Source organism: Alexandromys fortis, unplaced genomic scaffold, assembly GCF_014885135.2.
Source record: "Alexandromys fortis isolate MF-2015 unplaced genomic scaffold, M_Fortis_MF-2015_v1.1 scaffold_143, whole genome shotgun sequence".
NCBI lineage: Eukaryota > Metazoa > Chordata > Mammalia > Rodentia > Cricetidae > Alexandromys > Alexandromys fortis.
The window spans coordinates 437,581-463,324 of NW_026068044.1; the positions used below are offsets into that span (position 1 = coordinate 437,581).

General features: G+C 45.8%; 1 protein-coding gene, 1 long non-coding RNA gene and 1 pseudogene across 3 annotated transcripts in view; 1 reads left to right on the forward strand and 2 right to left on the reverse strand.

Annotated features, from left to right (window-relative positions):
• Positions 1-41: 41 nt before the first annotated feature.
• The window catches only part of LOC126516047 (myosin regulatory light chain 12B), a 29,629-nt gene continuing 3,926 nt past the window's right edge, over positions 42-25,744 (forward strand). Inside the window, exons 1-4 of one of the 2 annotated variants that reach the window (XM_050166189.1) lie at positions 42-192; positions 5,450-5,648; positions 6,219-6,380; positions 8,105-8,172. In XM_050166189.1, the coding sequence (XP_050022146.1) occupies positions 5,465-5,648; positions 6,219-6,380; positions 8,105-8,172 (414 nt within the window). In that variant the 5' untranslated portion in view covers positions 42-192; positions 5,450-5,464. Of the gene's footprint in view, positions 193-5,449; positions 5,649-6,218; positions 6,381-8,104; positions 8,173-12,302; positions 12,450-25,744 lie in introns of those variants that run through there. The other variant, XM_050166188.1, reaches the window with a different exon arrangement.
• Positions 201-12,136, reverse strand: LOC126516046 (60S ribosomal protein L28-like; annotated as a pseudogene).
• Positions 14,504-25,741, reverse strand: LOC126516049 (uncharacterized). The gene is made up of 2 exons (XR_007596007.1): positions 19,049-25,741; positions 14,504-18,930 (listed from the first exon to the last, which is right to left on the reverse strand). It is a non-coding gene; the product is annotated as an uncharacterized lncRNA (long non-coding RNA).

Consider the following 25,744-nt stretch of genomic DNA (forward strand, 5'->3'; position numbering starts at 1 on the left):
TCTTCCCTGGGGTCCCCTCCCGTCGGTGCCGGCCCACGGAGGCGGTGGGAATGGTGGCTAGGCTTCCTTCCGGTTTGCTGGAGGAGGCCGGAAGTGGCCGTTCTGGGGCAGCTGGATAGTTAGTTGTTAAAGTCGGTGAGAGCGGCAGGCAGAGCATCGCCGAGACACCCCCGATTCTCGCGGCTGGGCAGGGTGAGTGGGGCTGGCCTCGGGGCGTGCGTGGCCCGTCCCGAGAAGGCGTCCCCGCGGGGCGGCGGGAAGCGAGGGGGGAAGCGGGGAGCACACCTGGACAGGTGTGCCTGCGTGATCGCGGGCGGCTGTGGGCTGGGAAGCCGCGGGCTGGGGCGGCCGGGACGCAGGCTTGCTCTGTTTGCCAAACTTGGAGCTTAGGAGATGATGCTCAGCTCGCTGGCGCCGCACGCCTGGGCGACTGCCGGCCCGCGAAACCGGAGCCCCACAGAGCTGACTCCGAAACTATGTTTGGTTGCTAACGTAAACTTGCCAGAGAGTTTGCAGATTAAAAAAAAAAAAAAACCGTAGCAGAGCCGCCCTCTGCAGCTGTTGTTGCAGCTGTACGGCTACGTGTTTAGTAGGAAGAACCCATTCAAATTTAGCAGCTCAGGGGACGCTCCTCTAATTATAACTTTTTCTTTGATGTTTGAACAGGGAGGAGAGATTGGGGTTACGTTTGTCTCTCGAGGGGACTAAGTCGACTTTACAGAGGAGTGTTTTTAGTTAGAGTCGTTCAGTAGATACGTAAAATATTAGAACTTTAGAGATCGATCATTTAAGATTTTAACTTCTTATATGCAAAAGTTTGTATCAAAAGGTGAAAAAAAGCGAGTTTACTGAAATTGCTGGTATTTTCTTTTTCCGAATGGCTCTTGATAAGGATTAATAGAAAAGCAGTTTATCTTCAAAAGTGAGACGTAGCTGACAAGTCGATCCCGACAACTAATTGACTTTTTAAAAAGTGCTCGGACTTCTTGGGTGTGGCAGTCTGGGAGATTTGAATCGATTCTCAGCTGGAAGTGTGCCTGAGAAATGAAAACTCGGCTTTCCTTGGTACTGAAACACCCAACTTGAAAATATACTTTCAGAAACTGAATTTTCCCACACACCCAAAAATTTTATCTTGGAAACAAATGGCACTGATGAAATGACAGATTTGATCTGGAGTTTGAAGCAGGCCAAATACCTAGGTCTTATAGCACACTAAGAGGTTCTGGCATGGGAGTTTCCCAAGGGATATATCACCCAGTTTTAAGGGTTTTTCATTAAAAGGTATTTTAATATAACTTTTCCTAAGTATACTTGTTTTAGATATTCGTTAAAGGATTATTTTTTTCTTTTACGTGTGTTACCAGTTTTAGGAGCTGTGAGATCCTGCTATTTTAACTTAGGCAATCTCATGTATAATTTAGTACTGATTGGTCCCACTTCAGAGCTTTCACAGGCAGCTCTGTTGTTGTTACGGAAAAATGTCACCATGGCCCAGGCTAGCCTAGAACTTGAGATGGTCCTGCTTCAAGTGCTAGGATTTTATACCTAGTTGTGAACCACCACACCCAGCTTTAGTTATAAATTCTACATTTCTAAAAATCCTGAAAAATCAGTTATGTATAGAAAGCCTCTCTGAGGATCTGTCTTTTGTCTTCGTAGTCCAATGTCTTCCTTAAGCATGGACTCCCATCTTAGCAAACTAACACACAAAATCGCTCGGGTTGGGAATGTAGCTCAGCAGTAGAGTGCTTACCTAGCATGTGTGAGGCCCGAGGATCAGTCCCCAGAACTGCAAAAAACAACCCTCCCCATATTAGTCACTGCTGAAGCACTGTTAACTTAGCTTAAAACATTATACGCCTTTCCATCTGTAAGCCAGAGTGTCCCGACCACCTTCGACTGCCTTCCTTCTCTTTTGATGCTTTGAAACCCTCATGTGTTCGTTAGAAGGCCGGTCTGCAAATTTCCCTGCTTTTCAAGTTTCACCTCAAAGATCTTTCCCAAGGCTTCCAAAGTGAGGAGGATCTCGCATGTTCCTCTCAGGCACCCTAAATAAAAAATAGTCGCAGTAATTGTAAAATATTTGCAATTTCGCATGAGAATTATGTTTTACATCTTCACTTTTGGAGACAGTAGAAGAGTGTCTTAGAACCACAGCAAAGAGAATTCTACCAATTCTGTCAAACATTATCTCTTTGAGATCATAGCACCTTTCTTTATTTAGAAATAAACAGTTTCTATTGTTTTGTATAGATGCATTATTGACCATCCCACGGCTGTGAAGCTCCAAGTTTCTGGAGATAATTGAATCAGTCTCATCTCCTTGAAAAAGTTGAGGCCCAGGGAGTAACTTGCTCAACATTAAGTTATCGGATTTGGAAAGAATTAACTGCTTGAATTAGGATGGAACATCTGACTCTTGATTATAAACAAAGTTTATAATTTCCAACTGATAAAGCACTGGGTTATTTAGCCTCCCCTCCCTTGTTTTAGACAAGGTCTTACTTTGTGTCCTTGGCTGTCCTCGATCCACCCGTATCTGCCTCCCCTATGTTGGGATGAAAGGAATTCACCACCATTCCGGCTGCATTCTTTCATTATTTTTATGCATTGCTTTAGCTTGAGAGTCATACCTCTGAAGTGTATGTAGCTCATTTTGTAAGTTGAACTAATTGCATTTCCTTATAGTTGCCTCTCCAACTATATTTTAACTTCTTTAAGATGGGTCACGTATGTGCTTTACATTTTTTAACTTTTGACTAGTGTTCAATGCTAATAGCATTTGATATGCATTAATATAATTAGCTGGTCCTAATACAATCATTTGAATTAAGCATGGGATGAGCTAAAGTTCTGGGTGAAGGAAGCTATTGTTAATGCTAAATAAAACACCAGAAAAGAATCTTTTTGATTGTTTTGTAATGCATTTACTAATGTTTTGGTGGTTGAAAAAGTCAGTGGACTCTGTTGCTTCTGGGGTGTGGGGCTCAGGAACTCTGGTGGGGCTGTCCCTTTCCTCTTCGCCACCACAGGCTTCTGGCTTGTCAGGATGACACTGGCCCTGGGGATGGCCACCATGCCCAGATTAAGGGAGTGTTTGTTCTTTTGGATCATGTGCCTGATTCGCTGAGGGTGGCCATGCATTCTTGTTGATGGTCCTTACATAAGAAGTGTCTGGTTTTAGCTGACCAGATCTGGGATTCATGACCACCATGACCCCTCTGCCCCCAGCCACGGCCTGCACTCCCATAGTCTTTCTGTGAGTCAGCCTGTTGTAGCAGGAGTTGCTGGCCTGCGGATTGCTGTGCGCTCTCTTATTCCCCTTGATCAGGAAACTGGAGAAGTTCCAAACCACTATCCATTGCACATGCGCAGACATGGCGGTATCTCCTTTCCCTGTGGCGGCTGGAGACGGAAAGAGTGCATTTACTAATTTTTAAATGCGTGGTTTAAATAATAGGAAATATAGTCTTAAAGGTTATATGAGACTTTTAACACGTTAAGCATTTTTATAAAGGAATTTTAAGAGTGCACCCATCAAATTTAGTTTCCCGTGAGATTTTAAAGAGTAAAAATCCACCTTTGTCCGCCATTTGACTGATTCTCATCAGTTTTTCTGTTCTTAGCATAACTGACATTCCTGTGTCACTGGGGAAGGGAAACAATGTTGTCATACAAACAGGCTATTTTTGAAGGTATTTTTGACTTGCAAAGGTGGACGATGCTTAACACTGGAGAGCTGTGGGCTAGTAAACGTGCCATTCGCCGTGTTCGTGAGGGCATTTCAGAGACGCATCCCATCATACCTGTCCTTAGCCATTTAGATCAGGGGAAAGAATGCAACTCTGTGTAGTAAAAGAGACGTATGCCTCCATAGAGTGAATGCATTTTACAAATGCTTTCAGTAGGTTGTAAAAGACAGTCTCCTAAAGGAGAAATAAGAGTAGGAAATGTGGGAATATATAATTTCTGTGCTGTGATCCCGCTGTCCTGCCTATGTGCAGATGGATTGGATTGGTGACTGACCAGATTTCCATAGGGAGCCGTGTGAGCAGAGCTGCTCTGATGTTTCTGTCGCTGTTTGTGGTCTGATGGTGTGGTGTGGTCAGGGAAAGAATGTAAGAACTAACTTTTTTGTTTTTTATTTTTGTTTTTTTACCTCATAGGAAACATTCTAGAGGTCACTTTGGGTGCTGGAATCTAGGTAGCGGTTCATTCTTTGGAGTCCACAGACTTATTTTTAGCGCAAGGGCATGGTGCTTGCTGCATCATGGCTAGATGTTGTTTTCAGAACGTAAGCTTTAAAACTGTTATCTTGGTCAGAGTGGAGTCAGTAGTCCCTGTTTTAGCCCTGCCTGGAGGAATATAACTCAGCAGTGGTTTAGGCTTGCTGATCAGGATTCTGCTGGCTGTCATCTCCACCTCACCCTGAAGAATGGTATGCTGGAATTTTATTATCTGATAACTCGGGGGTTTTCCACTTCAGTCATTTTGTATTGTGTTCTTAAAGTTGCGTGTTCACAGGAAAAACATTTTCATTTTATGTATTAGATGTTCTTTTAAGTTTTACAGGGATAAATGTATTAGAGAGTGAAGATAGAATCTGTGATCTTGAGGTGTTCTTTAAACGAAATTGCTTACAGCTTGTACTCTGATTTCGAAAGAGAAGCCTTAGCTGTATCGGGTGTTGAGTGCAGAGCAGGTCTGTATAAAGTACAGTCTGTAAGACTTAACTCCTGGTGAATTAACTTCAGTTTCTATGCCTTTATGTTAGCCTGAATCGGGAAATGAGGGTGCGATCTGGAATGTTCTCTGACTGGAAGAATAGCACCTGTCAGTAGAGGTTGGAAGGGAAGACCTCTTCCATTGGTCATTCTTTCTGATGGCGTGAGCTACCGGAGGCTAGGCTTCTGAACACTAGTTAGTACCTCCTAGCAAACCCGTAGTGCTAATGTATAAGAACTGCTACTGTTTCCTGGGTATCTAAGGTTTTTTTCTCTCTCTCTCTTTCTCACTCTCTCTTGTGTGCATGCATGCGCGTGCACACACACACACTCACATACACATGCACGCACCTCCTTGGATTTTATCTTTCTGTTGTTGTTAGGCTCTATGGTAGTACCAGGGGTGTGTATATAATCTTGATGTGCTGTGAACTTTGACTTGATGTTGGTGGAATTAGAAGTGATGGTCCTTTTATAAAAAAAATCTTTCAATTTTAAGAGTGAATGAATTAAAAACTGAAGACTGGTTTTTCTCTTTTAGTTTGGTTGTTGGGTGATGGTCCTGAATGGCTAGAAATCTTGACGCACTTGGGTTACCCCACTGAAACTTGCCACTGACTGATAAAAAGACGATTCCACTCATCTTCGTTAATCTCTGTTGTTATCCATACTTAGTAATCTTAGATACTGATTTTATTTCCCTTCAATTCTTTCTTAATTAGGATTTAACCACCACCATGTCGAGCAAAAGGGCAAAGACCAAGACCACCAAGAAGCGCCCTCAGCGCGCAACATCCAATGTGTTAGCCATGTTTGACCAGTCCCAGATCCAAGAGTTCAAAGAGGCCTTCAACATGATCGACCAGAACCGGGACGGCTTCATCGACAAGGAGGACCTGCATGACATGCTGGCTTCAATGGGTAATGTTCACTTACAGTGTTGATGTATTAGCTAGGATTCCCTTAACGTCCATCTAAGTGATTGATTTCGGAGCAGTGTTTCCCACTGGGGCACACGCAGACGCCTGTGCCTATCTCAGGGTTGGGCTGAAGGGCTGTGTGTGCATGCAGGTATGTGGGTGCTGTCTGAGAAAGTGAGTGCATACAGCTCTTTCAGAGGACTTGAGTTGGGTTCCCAGCACCCACATTCAGTAGCTCACAACCACCTGTAACTCCAGCTGCAGGAGGATTCTCTGGGCACCTGCACCCTTGTGATGCAGAGTCCTTGTGCATGTACCCTCCCCATACATAATTAAAAGTAAGTCCTTATAAAGAGAAAGTGAGAGATCTTGATGAAAAGCAGTATTAATCCTTCCGCCATCTCACTGGAATATCACACATTTATTGTAGATCTCTGAACTTTCCCCTTGTTTTGTATCATGAACCCAAACAGCAAACAATATAGTGGTTTCATTTCCTGCTAGAATGTTTACGGTGATTAAGAGTTGGTTATTTCGTAATGTAATTATGAGTATGGCTCCTTTTGTTTAGGAAAAAATCCAACTGATGAATATCTGGATGCCATGATGAATGAGGCCCCGGGCCCCATCAATTTCACCATGTTCCTCACCATGTTTGGAGAGAAGTTGAATGGCACAGATCCCGAGGATGTCATCAGAAACGCCTTCGCCTGCTTTGATGAGGAAGCCACAGGTAAGTCAGGGCGACTTAATCACAAGGCTGTTTTAGTTATGTAACAAGATACACCGTATTTAAAGTGTGGCGAGTTAGCACTTTTTGAAGGTTTTCTCCAGCTTTCTATGAGTGTGTGAGTGTGACTTGTAGACTTTTTCTGGGCTCCTTAAGTATTAGTCTTTTTCAGAAGTTTGTTGGTTAAATTTGCAACTTCTTTGGGAAACGTACTTACTCTTTTACTTAAAGGTTAATTGCCCAAGGTCCTGGCTGTCAGGACTGTGTTAAAGGAGTAGCTGGCCAGAGCAGCCTGGTAGATGCTAGAGACCACAGCACAGTAGTCTTGTGTTTGCCTGTCAGGCATCTCTCAACTCCAGATTATCCATCCCATGTGCTGTCTAACCTCTCTATTAGAATATTCCAAGAAGACCTTAGACTCTGGTATCAGGTAAGCAGGTGTCAGGTTCCTCTTCTGCTGTGTGATAGCTGTGTATTTGGGCAGGTTACTTTGGTAAGGTTCTGTTTTTTATTTTTGGTGAAACGGGCAATACTCTGACCTTATCTCGCAGGGCTGTTATGAGGATGAAATGGGGGATGAGATGGGTAGCTAGTGCCAAGCATGCTGCTGGCGTGGAGCTGACTGAGAAGAAGGAAGTGCTTGGTGCGGTGCTGCAGGACTGGAGCCTGTAAACCCAGCGCTCAGGAAGACTATATCCCCCAAAACAGACCATTAAAACTAAGAGTGTTAACTATTGGAATGCCTGGTCCTTTGGCAAAAGTAGAGGAGAAGGCATATGGGGCCTATTTTCTAAGATTTCCACTTTGTGTCTCAGCCAGTGTGTGTAGAGAGGGAAGGCGCCCTCTGGTTGCCGACATTACTGCGTAGGCTAGACTTAAATGCCCGTGGTTGGCAGGGCCAGCTGGTGGAAGCATGCTCCCCGCAGCATGGCCATCTTCTGATTTTCACATATGACCATCAGCCACAAAAGAGGCACACGTGAGCATGTGAGTGTGACTTGTAGGCTTTTTCCTGGCTCCTCAAAAACAATAAGCCTTTCCTCTCTTTCCATGCGCCAAGTTCTTCACGTGTGTCTCTCTCCTGGCACGTGCATTGGTGGGCATATTTTAGTTGTGTGCTTACTCCCAACCACAGCTAATTCATGTGAGTTGGCTGGAGTGAGTGATTGATTTCTACAAAGCTACCCGTCTAAGACTTTAGGGACCTTCTTTAAAGATGTAGGATTGGAGTTTCTTTGTTAATCTCATCTTGTTTGTCCATCACACTTTGTGGGAAATGTATTCTTAGTGTATTAATTTCACACCCAGGAAGTTGTCAGTCTGTTCTTTTTTGCTTTGTGACTAAGCCTGTTTCATTTCTTTTCCACCTATAGTATATTAAGGGTTCTTAATCATTGTGCATACAAGTTACTTGAGCCCTTTAAAATTGCCAGTACTAGAAAGAAAGGAGGGCTAACACAGGGGTCTGCTTCTGTTTTGTGAGTAATTCCATTCTTTTTGGCAGGAGGGTTTTATGGAAATGTCAGGTAGCAGGTGGCTGCTATTGGCTTGTACAGTTTGTATGGCCTCTTGCTGAACACCAAGCCAACAGGAAGGATGTGGGACAGGCAGGCAGCAGAGTAACACCATGAGCCTCTGGTTGTCTCTGTTAGGGCTGCAGGCCCATGAAAATACATGGACTGTGCAGTGGGTGTGGGTCTTCTGACCCTCCATTCTTTCTCCTCCAGGCACCATCCAGGAGGATTACCTGAGGGAGCTGCTGACCACCATGGGCGATCGCTTCACAGATGAGGAAGTGGATGAGCTCTACAGGGAGGCCCCCATTGACAAGAAGGGCAATTTCAACTACATCGAGTTCACGCGCATCCTCAAGCAAGGAGCAAAAGACAAAGACGACTGAAGAACTCCGAATCCCAGCTACATGTTCCCTGTTGCCACTGGGGTATTTCTGAGGTTTTTCTCCTAGAACCCGGTGCATGCCCTAGCTTACTGCTTTTTGCTGTCTGGTTTTGTATTTATATAATCTCAGCCTCTTTGGGCCACCTGTATCTTTTATAATCAGACTGGAAATGGGACTTGGTGTCGTTATCCAACCAGAAAGTAAGGTAATGGGACTTACAGGCAGTCTTGTCCCTCCTGTGTAATACCTGCAGCCCACACAGAGTCAATATATTTTTTCAGAGAAAGTTATCCACTCAATTTTTTCTGAATGATAATTAAACTTTCTTGATAAAATACTTAGTCGTTTAAGTTTATTTCCCACTTGATTTTAGTTTCACTTGCGTCTTTGAAAGCAAGGCAGATGAAGTAAACAGCATTCCTGTGAGCTTGCTTAGCTCCTTCCAGTGTTCCTTGTCTTTTTAAAAGCAGCCCTGGTTTCCTCTGAACCTGTTTATTTCTCCCCTCTCAGGGAAATCAGATTTTAACTGCCCTATTTGGGTTTCCTCGACTTGGTCTATCATTTTGAAAACAGTTCCTGCCTAATTGTGAGCACTTGAGCAGCTTGAGATACTAGAGGTCGACGCTCTTGCTTTATCTCCTCCGACTTTAAACTTCTGTACATTACTTCCTGCCCCTAAAATAAGATCAGGCCACTAAGTATACTAATTTTCATTTGTTGTATCAAAAAACTCTATTCAGCGCTAAAGGTTCTACGGAATGCTTTTAACAAAAAGATTTCCAGCTGTCGGAAATACACATGGTATTTTTTGTTGTGTACAGTTTTTCCCTTATAGCAACCCCTATTGAAGGAATGTTTGTTTCTGCAGAGAGTTGTCGTGTGTGAGCTTTAGACACTCCTGACCTACCCACAGTCACAACAGCTGTGGCTGCATGCCTGGGAAAGTGAGGTCATCGTTTCGATCCTAAAAATAACTTCGGTTATTTGTGATAATTCAGAACTGTTGCTGAGCTAATCGGGGAAAACACTCGTTCTGTTTAGTTTTCTAATGTTTCAAAAATTCCCAAGTTTAAAAAAGTTTGAAGCAGGGGGGTTGGTGGGTTTGCTTCAACAAGACCGTCCTTGAAGGAAACTATTACCTCATTTGATAAACAATTTTGGAATGCCTTTGAGCAGCAGGTTAGAGAGCCAGAGCCGCCAAGTGGAATGGGGGCAGGGGACAGGGGATCTTAACAACTGCTCTTTGCTTCCTTCAAGATTACAATCTCAGAAATCTGCCCTAATTTCCTACTTGAATTTCGTTTTGTTTTGTTTTTTTTAAGCAAAATAACTTTTTCAGCTTATCCACTCAGTGCTAGTCTTGGCGAATTTCCATTTCTACTGAAAACAATACAAACCCCAACCTACCATCTCTGCGTTAATACAGCTTCAGCCAGGAATAAGTTATTTCCACTCTAGGAAGAAAGTACTACTAAAATTATCTCTTGCAGCGTCCATCTCCATCCGGACAACCCCATAAACAGCCGTTAGGAACAGTAGTAGGTGGTCAGCCCTCAGTGAAATGAAACAGTTTGCTAGTGGGACTCTGCCTAGTAGCTGGGTTTTGCTTACACAAGAATGGCTGCCAATGAAAAGCTGTCAAAATGTCTCCTAGCAACGGACTTGACTACAGAACCAGTCCCTAGAGTTTCCATGATGAGAATGATCTCAAAAGCCCCAGGAAAGCACTCCAAGGGGGCAGCACCCCACCGTCTGCTCATGGTCGTGTTGCCTTTGAGACTCAGTGCCCAGATAGAGTGCGTCTGACCAGGGGACCTGAGACTTAGGGCAGGAAGTGAATGCATGCAGCTGGGACCGAGGGAGGACGGCCAGAATAAAAGGCAGACTGAGGAGAGGAAGGAAGGACAAGAGGTGGAAGGACAAGTGGACAGGGACAGAAACAGTTACAGAAAGCTGGTTTAGGAGGAAGGAGGGTGGTTACCCAGTCACAGAGAAATGTAGGGAGCTTTGCCATGCGTCAGCCATTAGGTAGTCCAGAATGCAGAAACCACAATGAAACAGTATAGTGAACAATGCTGACGTTTAGGGCTCTGGCAGACCTGCAGTTTCAAGTCCCAGTTCTGCTACACCAGGGATTTGCGGGCGTAAGCAAGCTACTTAACCTTTGTTGACCTCTTTCTCCACTTCTAGAATAAATCAATGCTGTTCCTAATTGCATTTTATGATTAAAAGCAACATGGATCTAGAGCTGGGTGTGGTTGAATAAACCCCACTCATTACCCAAGTAGATTTGTGGTCGGGCTGTTCTTAAATGCCGGCTTCCTCATCGGAAACAGGAAGGCTTCCTTCGAAGTTTGCTACAAAAATTAGAAGCTTGAAAAGGAAGGTTCTTGAATGCAGCAGATATGCAAATTGTAGTTTTTCTTATTTTGCTCGCTAGCGGGTTCCTGAGAAGAAATCCGGAAGGGAAGCCAAGGCTTTCAAAGGGCCTATTCTTAACGATGAAGTCTTTTATAGAGGGGTAAAGTCTGGCCTTTGTCTGATCCACCCCTTCAGCCTCACTCCCTGCTTTTTTGAGAAGGGGTCTTGCTGTGTTAAGTTTGCCTTGAGCTCAAGATCCCCCTGCCTGCTTCTCTGCTACCAGAATGCCAAGATTAAAGGCCTGTGCCACCACAGCCTGCCTGTCAACTGGTCTTACATCATGTAGGAAGTGTTAATAGACTGTGACAAATTCTTAAGATTTTTATAAGAAACACAATTATTTAAACAATGACTTAAGGACAGACGGCATTGAAGTGGAAAGAATACTCAGGATTAGACATAGTATCAGCATTACCTGATTCCTACCCATTAAAAACGGAAATTATTATCCATCTCTGACCTATTCAATACCAGCGCCAGATTTTCAAGTGCAGAGTTAAAGCCACCCTCGGTTTGTTTATTTATTTATTTATTTATTTATTTATTTATTTATTTATTTAACATCTTATATGTGTACTTACTTGAGGGAGGGAGTTGTTCATTCCCTGCTGCCGGCATCTGGATGGTTTGCAGGAGTTGGTTCTCCTTGTGGGTCTTGAGACTCTTAACTCAGGTAGTCAGACGTGGTGGCAGGCACCTTCACCTGCTGAACCATCTCGCTGGCCCCTACCTTTTTGTTGTTGTAAGTACTGCTCGGTGCTGGACATACAATGGCATCCCTACCTTCTAAAAATTTCTGATCAGACTTCTAGAATATGTAACTCCAGAGGGAAGACCTTTTTAATTGTCTCTCCCAGCGCCTGGCACAAATTTGGGGGGGGGGGGCTTAATCAAGACTATTACTAGATTGGCTATCCTTCATTATTTCAAAATAGTGCTCCTCACCTAGATTATCCCAGAATGAGGGAAGTTAAAAAAAAAAAAAAAAACTATCCTCAAGAATACACTATGCATCGTCTCTAGGACAAATTCTGCGCAGTGCGTACTCTTAATTCTATCCTTTCTTCAAGAGTAATTCAAAATTGGCTGAGCCCTGATAGTCTGCAAGTTGGAGCTAGGGAGAAAGTAAAGGACACTTGCTGCTGGAGAGCGATTTCAAATCAGCGAAGGGCGGCTCTGGAGCTCACGGGGCAGTGCTCAGCCTCCGCCCTCTTCCGTGTTACATTCCTTCTCCAGAACTGTTTATCTAAAGTTCAGTTCAACCAGGCCAACCGCCCTTTGCTAAACCAAGCAACCTCGGACTGGCCGCTACGGGCGCCAGGGGACCCCAAAACCAGGGCGGATCGCGGCCCACCCGGGTCAAATTCCAACGCTGGCGCTCCGCCCTCGGCCGAGGAATGCGGAAGGACCTGGGGACCGGCACGGGAAGCCGGGGAGGCTGGCGGGTCGCGGGGCGACTGCGGCAGGGGGATGCAGTGCAGGTGAGTTGGGGAATCCATACCCGTGGCCATCCAGGCTCAGTTCGTCGGGCCGCGCAGCCAGGCTAGTCGCCGCCGCGGGCCCCCGGGCCCCCCGGTCCCGCGACGCGCTAGCCGCACACCCCCGCGGCCGCGGTTGGTCGCGCCCAGCTCGCTGCCGCTCCTTCCGCCCCGCCCCCTGGCCGGAAGTGCGGCGCCGCCACGGACCCTCCGCAGCCCTCCGCCGGTCGCAGTAGCCGTTCGGGTCGTCTCGTGCGTGCGTCCTCGGATCTGGTGAGTGGCTCGCGCGCGGCACCCCCACCCCGCGTCGGTCCCTCTTGCTGTGCGCCACCGCGCCTGGAGCCTCCGGGCGGCGGGACCGCCAGGCTGGCGGAGAGGAGGCGGCTCAGGATGAGGCCCTGCCGCAGGTCCCGGGCTGGCGAACCCTGCCCGAGGCCCTGTGTCGCCTGGATGCCTGACACCTGGTACCCGGCTGCCTGCACCTGCCGCGGCCGCAGGCTTCGGGTCCTAGTGGTGTGGCGGCGCCATCTACGCGCATCCGTTCTAGACGCTTTGGGGGAGGAGAAGCCCGCTGGTGCACCGCGGTTCCTGCCTAAGGAAGCCTGGCACCGGTCCTGGAGTTCGTGGTTAGCAAAGGCTAAAACGAACCGCTTTCCATCCATGCTTACTGTACCTGGCGTCTTGCAGAGATTTAGTTCATCTGAGAAAAGGACAATTCAAAAAAAGCTGTAAAGAATTGAGAACTTACTAAGCAAAGGCTCCAAGAGGAAGAACTGGGTGTTTTTGAGGAAGTAACAAAAGCAAAAAAAAAAAAAAAAGGCAAAAGAAAAAAGAAAGGTGGGCATCGTACCATATGTCAGGAAGCACGAGAGACCAGCCCCCCGAATGGAACAAAATAATGGACAAGAGCTGGGAATGAGAAAGATAGGGTGGGGCAGGGCTCTATACAAGGTCCCGGGCCTGGACCCTATAAAATAAAATAAAGTAGTTAGCTAAGTTAGGCCTTTTTATAGGTGTGTTGAAAACTTACAGAGAAATAAAAAATTATGTAAGGGACCTTAGGAGGTCACTCTATAAGGAAATAACACGATGAAAAAGGGTCTTTAGGGGATCAGGTTAACAGCTTTTCGTTAAAGATGACTGCTCTACTGTAGTCCTGCGTGTTGGAGAAAAATCACAGCATTTTCTAATTCGGTAGACCCCTACAGACTATCTCCTGAAACCATTTTTAGTTTACAGTCACGGAAAGTGGTGAGGTAATTTGCCTGGGATCAGTTGAGAAATTCATAGGATGCCACTAATTTCCTCTGTACACTCTCTCACTGAACACAGACACACACAGGTGCCTGATCACCCTTCTGAGTGCACAGCTTTAAGTTTGTTTCCGCTGTGTTAAATAAAATAAATTCTATGATGGCTGCCTCCGTACTTGTTTCTGCTTTAGTGAGACTGAGTTTACTGAACTTTGGTCTCTGAAGGACAGATTCCCCAGGTGATGGTGGCTAAACTTAGGAACGCCAAGGATGGGGCCGGTGTCCCCATTTTCCCAAGGTTAAGAAATACCATCTGTCTAAGGAGGAGTTTTATTATACCCTCGTTATCAGCATCTTTGGGCTCTGGCTAGTTCCGCGTGGCAGGCAAAGCAAATCCCCTTCTGCCTCTGAAGGTTGATCCCTGAGTCCACCGTGACTGGCAAGGGAGTGAAAAAGACAGCAAGCTTGTAGGGGGTGGGAGTGGGTGCAGGTTGGCAGTTTTAGAGGAAGTAAACTGGCTTGAAAAACAGGATATCCGGGACAGCTCCTTTGGCCTCTGAGTGTGGTGTGAACTCTAGCCATTTTTCCAGACTTGGGGAGGTAGCCCTAGCTACTCCATTGTTTCTGCTTCCCATGTTCTCAGATCCTCTTCGCGAGAGAGGGAGGAGAAGGGAGGCAGAGACCTAAAGGCGCTTCTTTCATTCAGAGTACTAGCGTGGCGAACGGCATACTTGATGTCGCCATTTTGAACCCCAAATACACGTTAGCCTTGCTGGTCACCTCACCTAGAGTTTTCAAGGCGGGTATGTTGCAGTTGCTGCTAAGGACATGAGGGGCGGCTGGATTCCCTAGGTATGCTTTCTGCCACTTTGTAGCTTTTATCTGGAAAACAGGGATCCCAATATGCCTGCATTATAAGCTGTTGTAAGGGTTAAATAGTCAATGCTTGTGACTTGCTTACTCCGGTGCCTGCTACACCCATAGCTTGTCCTTTGCTAATATTCCTTCCAAGTGCTGAGGACAGGGGTAACCAGTTGGTGGAGTTTGTGAGGAAGCTCTGGAAAATGAGCCTGGCTAAGTGTGTGCTGACTTAGAAAAAAGCCTTACTTCAGGAGTGCTCACTCGGCTCTAACACCTGCCATACCGTGAACACTTGTGTATGCAATTTGTTTTTGATGGAAAGACTTGCTTACCTGTTTGGCACCTGCCAGGTGCAAGGCAGTCTTCTAGACTTTATAATCCAAGAAGAAAGACAAAAGACTGTAAAAAGCCTTTGTAAGTAAAAACTTAAGAATATTTGTAAGTTGTAATTTTCAGTGTAATTCTACTAGTGAGTAGAAAAGAATAAAGGACTGAGCGTGTAGCACTTGCCTGATATGTTGGAGGTCCTGGTTTGATCCCACACACTCAAAAATGGTTTTTAAAAGAGGAGGAGGAAGGCCATTCATAAACTCAACACAGTGGTTCAGTCTCAAAAATATTACATTAAAAGACTCCAGGCTGGCCTGGGGAGATGGCTCAGCAGTTAAGAGCACTAGCTGCTCTTCCGGGACCCGGGGTTCAATTCCCAGCACCCACAACTGTGGCAACTCACAACTGTCTGTAATTCCAGTTCCAAGGAATCTGGCATCCTAACAGACATTCATGCAGGCAAAACACCAATGCACATAAAATTTTAAAAAGTGAATAAATATAAAATAAAAAAAGGAACAAAAGAAAGAAACCAGGCCTACACAAGTATATACATTTGCTTTTTGGTTTAAAAGACACTCAAACAAGAGTAGATCAAGTTCAGATGGTCTCTGATAACCTCTATCGTGGCCCCTGGAAGCTGAGGCAGGAGGTCCTGAGCTTCAGTCAGCTTGGGCAGTGTAGTTAAAACTTGTCTCAGGAAAGAAATCCAAACAAGATTTGCCTGGGTAGTGACTTCGGGGAAACTTTCTGGAGTGATGTTTAACATTTGTAACTGACTTGGGTTGTTACATGGGAGTACACAGTTACAAAAGGTCAGATTTGCGCACTTTAGAAGTGATAGAGATGTCAGAGAATAGGGAACTGCCGGGACACCCAGAACACCTGTAAGGAAGAGGAGAGGGCGCTGTGGTGTATGGGGCAAGTGCGCCTGGTGTTAGATGTAAAAGCTCTGTTTGACTCTTTAAAAGAAAGATAATTATGGAACTTAAAAACCTACGTATGTAGCCATAAAAACAATTATGTATCATTAGGTACATTAAGTTAATTTTGTAAAGCATCTTAATTTGACTGCATACTGAATTCTCTTTCTGATTGCTGCTTTCAAACTGTTTGTGTCTAGTCATGTGATCCTCAGAACAAACAGTAGCTCATCAAGGGAAGCCCTATGAAATTTCTAGATTCCGACCGACCTTGGAAAAGATGAAACTGAATGTGAAAAGATCAGAGTGTTAAACCCTGGAGCCACTCTGCTTTTACGCTCGGTTTCTCCTGCTGCGACTCTGCCTACACTGTCCTTGCCAACAAGACTCACAACCCCCACCTTGGGCAGCTGCCATCCTAGTGTAGTTGGGCTAGAACGAGAAGTCTTCTGTGAAGGTTTATGTTTAGTTATGTGTGTGGGGTGTCTGCATGTAAAAGACTGAGTACTGATCCCAGAGGCCAGAGGCAGTGGATCCCCTGGAGCTGGGGTTACAGGTGGTTGTGGTCTTCTCCGAGCAGTTTGCACTCTTGATTCCAGCCCCTAAAATTTGAACCCTTTATGATCCCTTTGCCCACGAAGCCAGTTTCCACCCTTTCCTCCCTAATTGACTCACACTGAGTGATAACTTTTATTTTTCAATTTTATGGTTTCTGTTGTTTGGTTCGGTTTTTTTAGACAGAACCTCATTCTGTAACCAGGCTGGCTTGGGGCTCATTGTGTAGCTTGGGCTAGCCTCGAACTTGTGGCAGTCCTCTTGCCTTGGCCTGGAGAGTGCTGGGAGGAAAGACGTGAAGCCCCACGCCCAGCTTGAGTGGAGCCTCTGTGATACACGCTTCTCAGCCAGCCTGTACGCACATTTAAGGATGGAACTTTGAAGAAAGCTGCAATTAGAAAGCAAGAAAAACCTGCAAAGCAGTAGAGGCACAGGAATAGGGTGGTGGGGCAGGGAAAAGAGCCTTGTGTTTGAGAGAACCTACCGAACTGGGGGAATTCTGTCACAGTCGCATTTTCTTAACCAGAAAGAAAATTCCCTAGTCACCTGACGGATCCATTTGAACCTTCTAGAATTCTGTGGCTCTAATCTCAAAATGAAGATGTTTCCTCGCCTCACTATTAAAGAAATCACGTAACAGTGGCATTACTGCTTTTCTGTTGATATATAACAAATTGCCCTCAATTTTGTTTTGTAAGGCAATACCTGGGGGTTTTTGTTTGTTTGATTGTTTGTTGTTCTTTTTGGGTTTTTGGATTTTTTTATTTTTTATTTTTATTTTTTAGACAGGGTCTTTATAGCCCTGACTGTCCTGGAACTTAACTTTGTAGACCAGGTTGACCTTGAATTTAAAGATATCTGCCTGCCTCTGTCCAGAATATTGGGATTAGAGGGGTGTTAAAAGCCAAAAATCTCCAAACACTTTAGTCTTGTGAGATTGTCCTTATCTGAAGGAGGATTGTCTTCTTTAGTAGGTTGACTCAGCGACTGGCCAGTTGCTTCTGGCTGTTGGTAGGAGGCCTAGCTCCCCACTTCCTGGTGCAAGCATCTACATTCTGACTCAACAGAGCCAGCAGGGGGTGCAGTGTCTCTCGAGGCAGTCATCCACCGTCATTTCCTAACGCTCTGTGTTTACATTGGTCACTTCACGGTGACAGCTGTTGAGCCTAACTACCCCCTTGGCAAGGGAGGGAAGGAAGTTCGGTGCCATTGGGATCCATGCAGGTAGCATGAACATGGGGGTGGGGTTAGGGTGTAGGGACGGGGTCTAGTCTAGTTCTTCATTCTGCAGTTGTTCAAGATGTTTGAAATTCGGTTTCTAAGTAAAGCTAATTTTTGAAGAGACATTTTAAAGGCCATCTTGGAGGGTACTAACCAAACCTTCCTACACACTGCATGTAATTTGCTGGCTGCCAGTTATTGGCTACGAGCCAGTTATTGGATATGTGTATATGTGTGCGCATGCATGTGCAGACCAGAGGACAATCTCTGGTGTCATTTCTCAGGTGTGTTCACCTTCATTTTAAGACATCATCGACCCCTGGCCCACATGCATCACCAGATTCAGATAGGCTCAAACTCAGGTCCTCATGCTCAAAGGCTAAGCACCAACTGAGCCATCTTCCAAGGTAGCTCATGAGTCACCTCTTAGATGGATGAGGAAAATGGGATCTGGGATGGCTAGACTAGCCAAAGGTCAAACAGCTGCTCATGTCAGAACTGGAGTTAGAATCTAGGCCTCTGCATCTCCATTTTCCCATAATGACCATCAACTTTGAAAAGCCAGGGAAAACTGGACATTTATACGGCCAGAGTGGGCTGAGTGGTTTCAGCCTTAGCTGAACATTGGAAACACCTAGTGCATTTTTTAAATTTTTATTTATTTTATTATCTCATGATTATGAGTGTTTGCCTGCATGTATATCTGTGCACCGTGTGCATGCCTGATACCTCTGGAGGTCAGAAGAGGGTGTCAGATCCCCAGGGACTAGAGTCACAGATAGTTTTGAGCCTCCACGTAAATGCTAGGAATCAAATCCTGGTCCTCTGCAGGTACTCCAGCCAGTGAACCAGCTCTCCAACTCCTACTTGGTACATTTAAATTCTTGGCCTCCACACCAACATTCCCCTACTGGTAGGCTTGACGAAGACCCAGGCATCGTTTTTTATAAACTTCATAGATGACTGATACATGACCAGCTTCTGGGAGAGCCGTGTTTATTGGCCATATGGTGATAACAAAGACTTGGGAAAGCATCAAAGGGAGCTTGGAAGCCATAGGCAGCATGTGCTCTGAGCATCTTTCCAAGCCTGGGGAAGCCTTACAGGCAGAATGAAACTCACAGAGTTCCGCTGGTTAATGATACGTTCCCTTGCTCTGACTTGGATATCAGACATTTGCATCACTTGTGACACCGGCTTCCTGCACCCCAGCCTGTGGTGTGACCCGAGAGCACAAACACCACTTAGTTCACTACATTAGGAATGTAGAGAAATAGTAAAATGTTTGAAGAGAAAATGGGTCTTGTTTTTATTAAAGGTGGTAATTTACATTCTGGGCAATGTTTTCTGTGAATAGTCTCATCTGTAACTGTAGTCTAGAGGTAGAGTGTTGGGTTAGGTGGGCCCCCCCCCCACGTGCACACACAACACACACACACACACACAAACACCACTTTGAGCATAAAGGTTTCTCTGTTCAATCGTGGCTAATAGAAGTTACTGCTGGCCGGGTGGTGGTGGTGGCACAAGCCATTAATCCCAGCAGAGGTAGGTGGATCTCTCTGTGAGTTCGAGGCCATACAAGAGCTAGTTCAAAGCTACAGAGAAATCCTGTCTCGAAAAAAACAAAAACAAAACAAAACAAAGATATTGGCACTTATTACCCCAGTCTGAGCTGCTGCACCACATCACATACCCCGGGGTTTCCCTTCATCTGCTGGTCGCTCACCGTGCAGTCCTGCTGCCCATGTAGTTTCTCTACTCCAGTTCTGCTCTTCTGTGAGCGAATGTAGAGGAGAATCGCTGCTCAGAAGCCCACGTTTGTCTCCAGTGGGTTGTGAGCACAGCTGACCTGGGATCATTTAATGTCCGGTCTTCAGTTACATCATTGGGAAGGCAGGCAGTTTCGTTCAGTTCAGGGCGACTCCTCTTCTCCTGGAAAAAAAGTAAGCATGTGTGTAAAATATGTATACATGGAGCTGAAGAATTGTCTCAGTGCGTGACGGCTGTTTCTGCCAAGCCTGGCAGCCTGTGTTTGATCTCAGAAGCCAAGCCCATGTGGTGAGAGGAAACCGGCTTTCAAACATTGTCAGCTGACACCCGTGCATATGTTGGCACACACAAATTTAAAAAATGTTTTTAAAAAAGTCGATGGTAGTGCATGCTTTTGATGCCCGCACTGGAGAGGCAGGACAGCTGGGACAAGTCTACGTGAATGAGGAGGATGTGCACACCTGAGAACTATCTGAGAGGCGGGAGGGGTTTGTGGAGGACGACTTGGCTTCCAGGCAGGGTGAGTGGGCTGGGAAAGTTGAGAGGGAGGACAATGGATTCAGTTTTCAGCTTGTTGGTTTTGCGGTGTCTGTGGAATGGCCGAATGGGCGTGATTCCTCGGCAGTCGGATGTGAATCTAAAGCACAAAGGTGGAGCACAAGCCTGGAGGTGGAGGCCTTGGAGCCAGAACAGTGAGAGTCGATGAGATCATTCAAGGAAAGAGCTTTAAGCCATGGAGGGGAATTTTGATGCAACTGAGAGGCAGAAACTGGCTTGCAGGTTATAAAAATATTCTTCATAAGAGCCAGGTGTGGTGGTACATGCCGTAATTCCAGCACTGGGGAGGCAGAAGGAGAAACCCTATCAGCCTTGGATGCATGGTGAACCCTTGTCAGAAACGGCAGGGCATGAGAAACCTGGATGCCAAGTGAGTGAGGATGAAAGAAGAAGAAAATGCAGAGGGCCAGTCCCGGAAGGAAGCTTGAACAGTGGAAGTACAGGAAAAGGGCCTGGAAGCCTTCCCGAGTTTGTCGCCTTGACGTGGCCGCTGTGGCGGAGATGGATGGCCAGCTTTCTGTGGGCTGGAGAGCGAGTGGGCGGTGAGGAAGCAGAGGTGCTTGTCTCAGAAAGCAAGAGGAAGGAAGGGCTGTTTTCTTCAGACTGCCGGTCTTGATACCTTTGCTCACTTTTCAACTGATGTGTATGTTTAGTTTTTATAGGTGCCATATAGTTATATGAAGTATATTTTATTTTTGTGCTTCAGGGGATTGAACCCAGTACCTTGAACAGCTAGACAATTACTCTCACTGAATTATGTCCCCAGCCCTAAAATACCTAAAACTCCCAGCACTTAGGAGACAGAGGCAAGAGAATCATAAATTCAAGGCCAGCCAGGGCTATAAACATAGTAAAACTCTAAAGAATGTGGGGTGTGTGAGAGAGAGAGAGTATGTATGTAAACAAAGTTGGGTTGCTAGTGGTGGTTTGAGACAGGATCTCACCATGCTGGGCTCAAAGTTGGGTTTCTTAACAAACAGTTTTAGGTCTGGGAATGACTCAGTAAAGTGCTTGGTCATGGTCCAGACCCCACATAAATGGCGGACACATAAGTGCACCTAAGATCCCAGTGCTGGGGAGGCACGGTAGCAGGGATCCCTGGAGCTCCTTGGCTAGTCAGTGAGCTCTCCACACATAGTGACACCCACCATTGGCCTCCGACTTCCACACACATCCGCGCGTGTGCACAGACACTTTCAATAGAGATTTAAACACAAGCATTAAGGAAGGAGTGCTTAGGAAAAAGACAGTACATACCTAAAACATGAGTTGTGGCAAAAACCAAACTTGTGAAGAACTCAGATGCTTCCTCAGTCCCCTGCTTACTCTGTAGCACATTCTGATTAGTAATTAGCCTGTTAGTAATCGCATCCTCACCCATCAGCCTCCTCTCCTATCCCTCCCCCTGCCCCTGCCTCTCCCCTTCATTTGGGGGTCAGACTGACTGCCGGCCCAGCTGAGACTGGTGCTGCCCCCAGCAACTCTTTTCCACTAATCAAGCTCCTTAAGCTAATCCTTGCGTTTAGTTCTACCTTCTTGAAGAACTCTAATTAAGCCTCAAAAATGTTTAGCGTAGGATATTCTGGGTTAACTTTCAGCATGATAGAGTTGACAGATTATTTTTTTAAATGTTACTCGTTAGTGAGTTTGCATAAATGATCAGCTGGTGGAACTTATCTATGCCTTCAGACTACTAATATTTACGAAATCTTGAAATAAGATTTAATACTTTTTGAAGTTTCTGCACCCTGATAAGCTTCTCCGAGATTACAGTCAGTAATCCAAATTAGACAAAATCGGACCAAATTAGAAAAAGCCCAGGTTTGACCGGAAACCAGGAAACCACGTTTGTTCTCCAGGGGGCAGTTTAAGCACCCTGCTGTAGTGGTCTTGAGCTTCTCTGGGGAGGGGTTATTATTGAGGGGCTTTCTCAGGGGTGGAGTCTGAACTGAGGCTCATAATATGCATGAGAACCTGGGCTTATACCTGTGCTGCCTAATTTTAGTTTCATCTGAGAGAGGGAGCCTCCACAAGATCAGATGTAGGCATTCTGCAGCATTTTCTTAGTGGTTGGTGGGGAGGGCCCATTCCACTCGGGGTGGCGCCATTCCTTGTAGTTTTCCTGTTGTCTTAGTGACTGAATATAATACTATTGATATTTTAATTATCGTCTCCGGGCCCCACTGCCCCCCAGTCAATGCCCCACCCACCACTCAGGCTGCAGCCTAGAAGGCCTTCTGGTCCCACTGCCACAGCAGAACCGGTTAGGCTGTGTAGGTTTAAGCTAAGTCTGTTGTTCTATTTACCAATGAAGACTTGGAAGTCAGATGTGGGGAGTGAAAATCTGCTAAGTCACAGAAGCTGAGAAGCAACCAGCTGACCTTGGCCAGAGACACCACAAGACAAGCCTCTTCACTCATCCCAAAACCAAAAAAAGCGCCAAACTCTTAGTCCCTCCCTTTCCTTTGCTTTGGTCTTCTCTATTGAATTCCTGGCTTCTCTATGGCTGCTTTCTGTCAGGTGGTTGCTGGCTCTGCCCCGGATTCAAGGTAATTTTATTAACAATCTGAGTGTCACGGTGTGATCTAATATTCCACATTCATCCCTGGGCTTCTATCAGAAAGTCGTCCTGGGTTCTGTAAGAAAGCAGGCCGAGCAAGCCAGTGGGCAGCCCCCCTCAATGGTCTCTGCCTGAGCTCCTGCTCTGTGTGAGTGCCCACCTTTAGGGCCCTCAGTATGCTGTGTAAGCCAAATAAAACCTTTCCTCCCCAACTTGCTTTTGGTCCTGATGTTTTGTCATCAAAATTGTAATCCTAACTAAGACAAGGCCGCTGCAGCAGCAGCCAGAAAAAATAAAGAAAACAAAAGGAGGGGAGTGACCAGTAGTGACCACGTTCTGTCTGTCTGTTCTCTGTGTAACTTTCCATATAACTGCAGTCAGGTATCAAACTAAGTTACGGGGAGGAGAAGATGATGTTGAGAGTCAGCACCATGAAGCTGGAGTACTTCAGAGCTGTGCTAACCCAAACATCGGTACACTGGGCGCATGTTTCAGGTTGATGGCAGAGAAACACCGTCTGAAGAGAAAGCCCAAAGCCCGAGTTCCTTTGTAGACAGCTGACACGGCTGGAGTGCGGCTTGGTTTCTATCAGCTTGACACAAACCAGGACCCAGTGTGGACAGTAGTCCAGTCTGTGAAGTGTTGGGAGGCCCAGCTCCCTGTGGGTGGTCCTGGGTTGTATAAGAAAGCGGACTGAGCGGTTAGGAGGAGGAAGCCACTAAGCAGCACCCCTCCATGGTCTGGGCTGGAGTTCCTGCCCTGACTTCCCTTTCTTCCCTAAGTTGCTTTTGTCCGTGGTGTTTATCACAGTAAGAGCCCTAACTGAGACAGCTAATTGTCAGTCCCTCTGAAGCAGTGGCGCTGCCGAAGGGGAACTCCCCATGCTGTCCTCACTTCTCACACCAGCTGTACCTTTAGGTGTCCCTGGGGCTGGGATTCCAACTCACTGATGATGGCTGTGGTTCTCCCTGAACACAGCTTCAGTTGTCTGTCCCAGTGAAGTCATGGACCGTGTCAGCTCCTAGCAGTGATGTGTCACAGTGTGCAGAGTACTGCCAGCCAGGGAATGAGGGCTTTATTGCATAGGTATACCTAGCTCTCCACATGTCCGACCTCGGTGCGCAGCCCTGTTAGAAGTCAAGCTGATAACTTACGACCAAAAGCCTCCCATCGTAACTCATAGTTAGATCATCTGGTGTGACCTATGATAGTAAATATCAGACAGGACGTCGCAGGAGCCAAGGACAAGGTTATATGCACCTCCCTCGGAACAGCCTTGAATTATTTAATACACAGGGAGTGCCTATCTCATAGGGCAGTTGTAGAGATGCAATAAAACATTAGATCAAAGAGTTGCCATGGGCGGGTGAGATAGCTCAGGGGGTAACAGTGCCTGCCATGCAAGCCTGACAACTGAGTTTGATGCTGATCCCACGGTGGAAGGAGAGAAAGCATTTCCAAATAGCCTCTCACTTCCACACACTCACCTGCACTTTTAGATGTACATCATCGTCACCATCATTATCATAATTGGAGCTGGAGAAATGACTCACTTCTCCAGCTAAGAAGCCCTGACTGCTCTTCCAGATAACCTGAACTGGATTGCGAGCACCCACATGGCAGCTCACAACCCTGCGTAACTCCAGTCCCAGAGGACTGCCCATATGTGCCACACCAACTGCATCAGGCAGAACACCCTGGCACAGAATTTTTAAAAAATAATAAAATATTTTTTTAAAGTTGCCCTAAGGGGCCGGAAAGATGGCTTAGTGGTTAACATCACTGGCTGATTCTTCTAGAGGACCTGGGTTCAATTCCCAGGAGTATATGGAGATGGACATTGGTCTGTAACTTTCTCAGAGGACCCAGCATCCTCTTCTGGTCTCCATGGGTGCTGCACACATGTGCACAGACTTTACATGAAGGCAGACTGTATGTATAAAAATAATAAAAGCTCAAAAATAGTTTCTAAAAACTGCCCTGATATTTGTGAGACTTAAAGTTATGTATAACTCTTCGTTCGTGGCTTAGATTTGAACTTTGCATGCTGTCTAGTAATGGGGATACATTCTGAGAATCCCTTTGTTAGGCCGTCTCGTTGCTCTGCAAACACTGTAGAGTTTGCTTATACAAGGCCAGATAGAATAGCTTGCTGCAGACCTAGACTATGGGTCTATACCATTGTATATCCTGTCTGTCACATTGACCAGAACACCATTGTGCAGATATTTACACTGTTTAAAATGCAGCTGGGGGGGGGGGGGCTGGAGGGATGGCTCAGTGGTTAAGAGCATAGCCTGCCCTTCCAAAGGTCCTGAGTTCAATTCCCAGCAACCACATGGTGGCTCACAACCATCTGTAGTGAGTTCTGATGCCCTGGAGATACACACAGACAGAATATTGTATACATAATAAATAAATAAATATTTAAAAAAAATAAAATGCAGCCAGGGCATGAGCCATGCGTATAATCCCAGCACTCGAGAGACAGAGGTAGGAGGATCTAGGGTTTAAGGTCATCCTCAGCTACATGTTGAGTTCAGTACCAGCCTGGACTACATGAGACCCTATTTTTAAAAAAATGGAAATTATCATTCTGTTTAACAGTTAAGTTGCTGCTGGCTGTCAGTAGTGTTGGAAGGTAACACCAACGCCATCAATGTGGGAGCAGTTGATCTTAACTGATCTTTACAATTGTCAAATGAGGGAAATGCAGGGGTAGCTTGGAAGCCTACAAGAGGAAATTGGGTTTAAAGGTGAGCACTCGTATCTCTCTATCCTTGTACAGTATCTACTTAGTTCATACTATACACTATAATAGATACTATATTTTGATGATGAAAAATTGGGTTTCTGAAAGATTATTTCAGTGGTAGTAAAGTGGAAAGAATAAAAGTACCGGTCATGTTTGGTTGTTGTGAGGGATAAATGAACCTCGAAAGGGTAAGAGGTTTGTGTGAGGGAACCCTTTTAATGATTTATGTATTTTTATTTTATATGCATTGGTGTTTTGCACGTCTGTGTGAGGGTGTTGGATCCCCTGGAGCTGGAACTACCAACAGCTGTGAACTAGCATGTGGGTGGTGGGAATTGAACCCAGGTCCTCTGGAAGAGCAGGCAGTGCTCTCAACTTCTGACCATCTCTCCAGTCCCTGTTACATAGTTCTATAAATCCCAATAGATAAGAATAGAACTAGTCTTGGGAGCTGGGTGGCACCTTTAATCCCAGCACTTGGGAGGCAGGTAGAGCTCCAGGTTGGAGTCCAGCCTGGTCTATATAGGACAGCCAGCGCTACATCGTGAAACCCTGTTTTGGAAAACAACAAACAAAAACTTGGGGTGAGAGAAATGGCTGCAGAAGACCCAAGTCTGGTCCCTGAATTCACGTGGGGGACGTGACACACACGACACGACTCTGTTTTCAGAGAGAAAGAAAAAGATACTTGTATTCACTAACTTTAGGTGTGTGCGTGTCTGTCTGTGTGTATGCCCCTTTTTGCTTTATGTATTAAGCATTTTTTTTTCATTTAATTC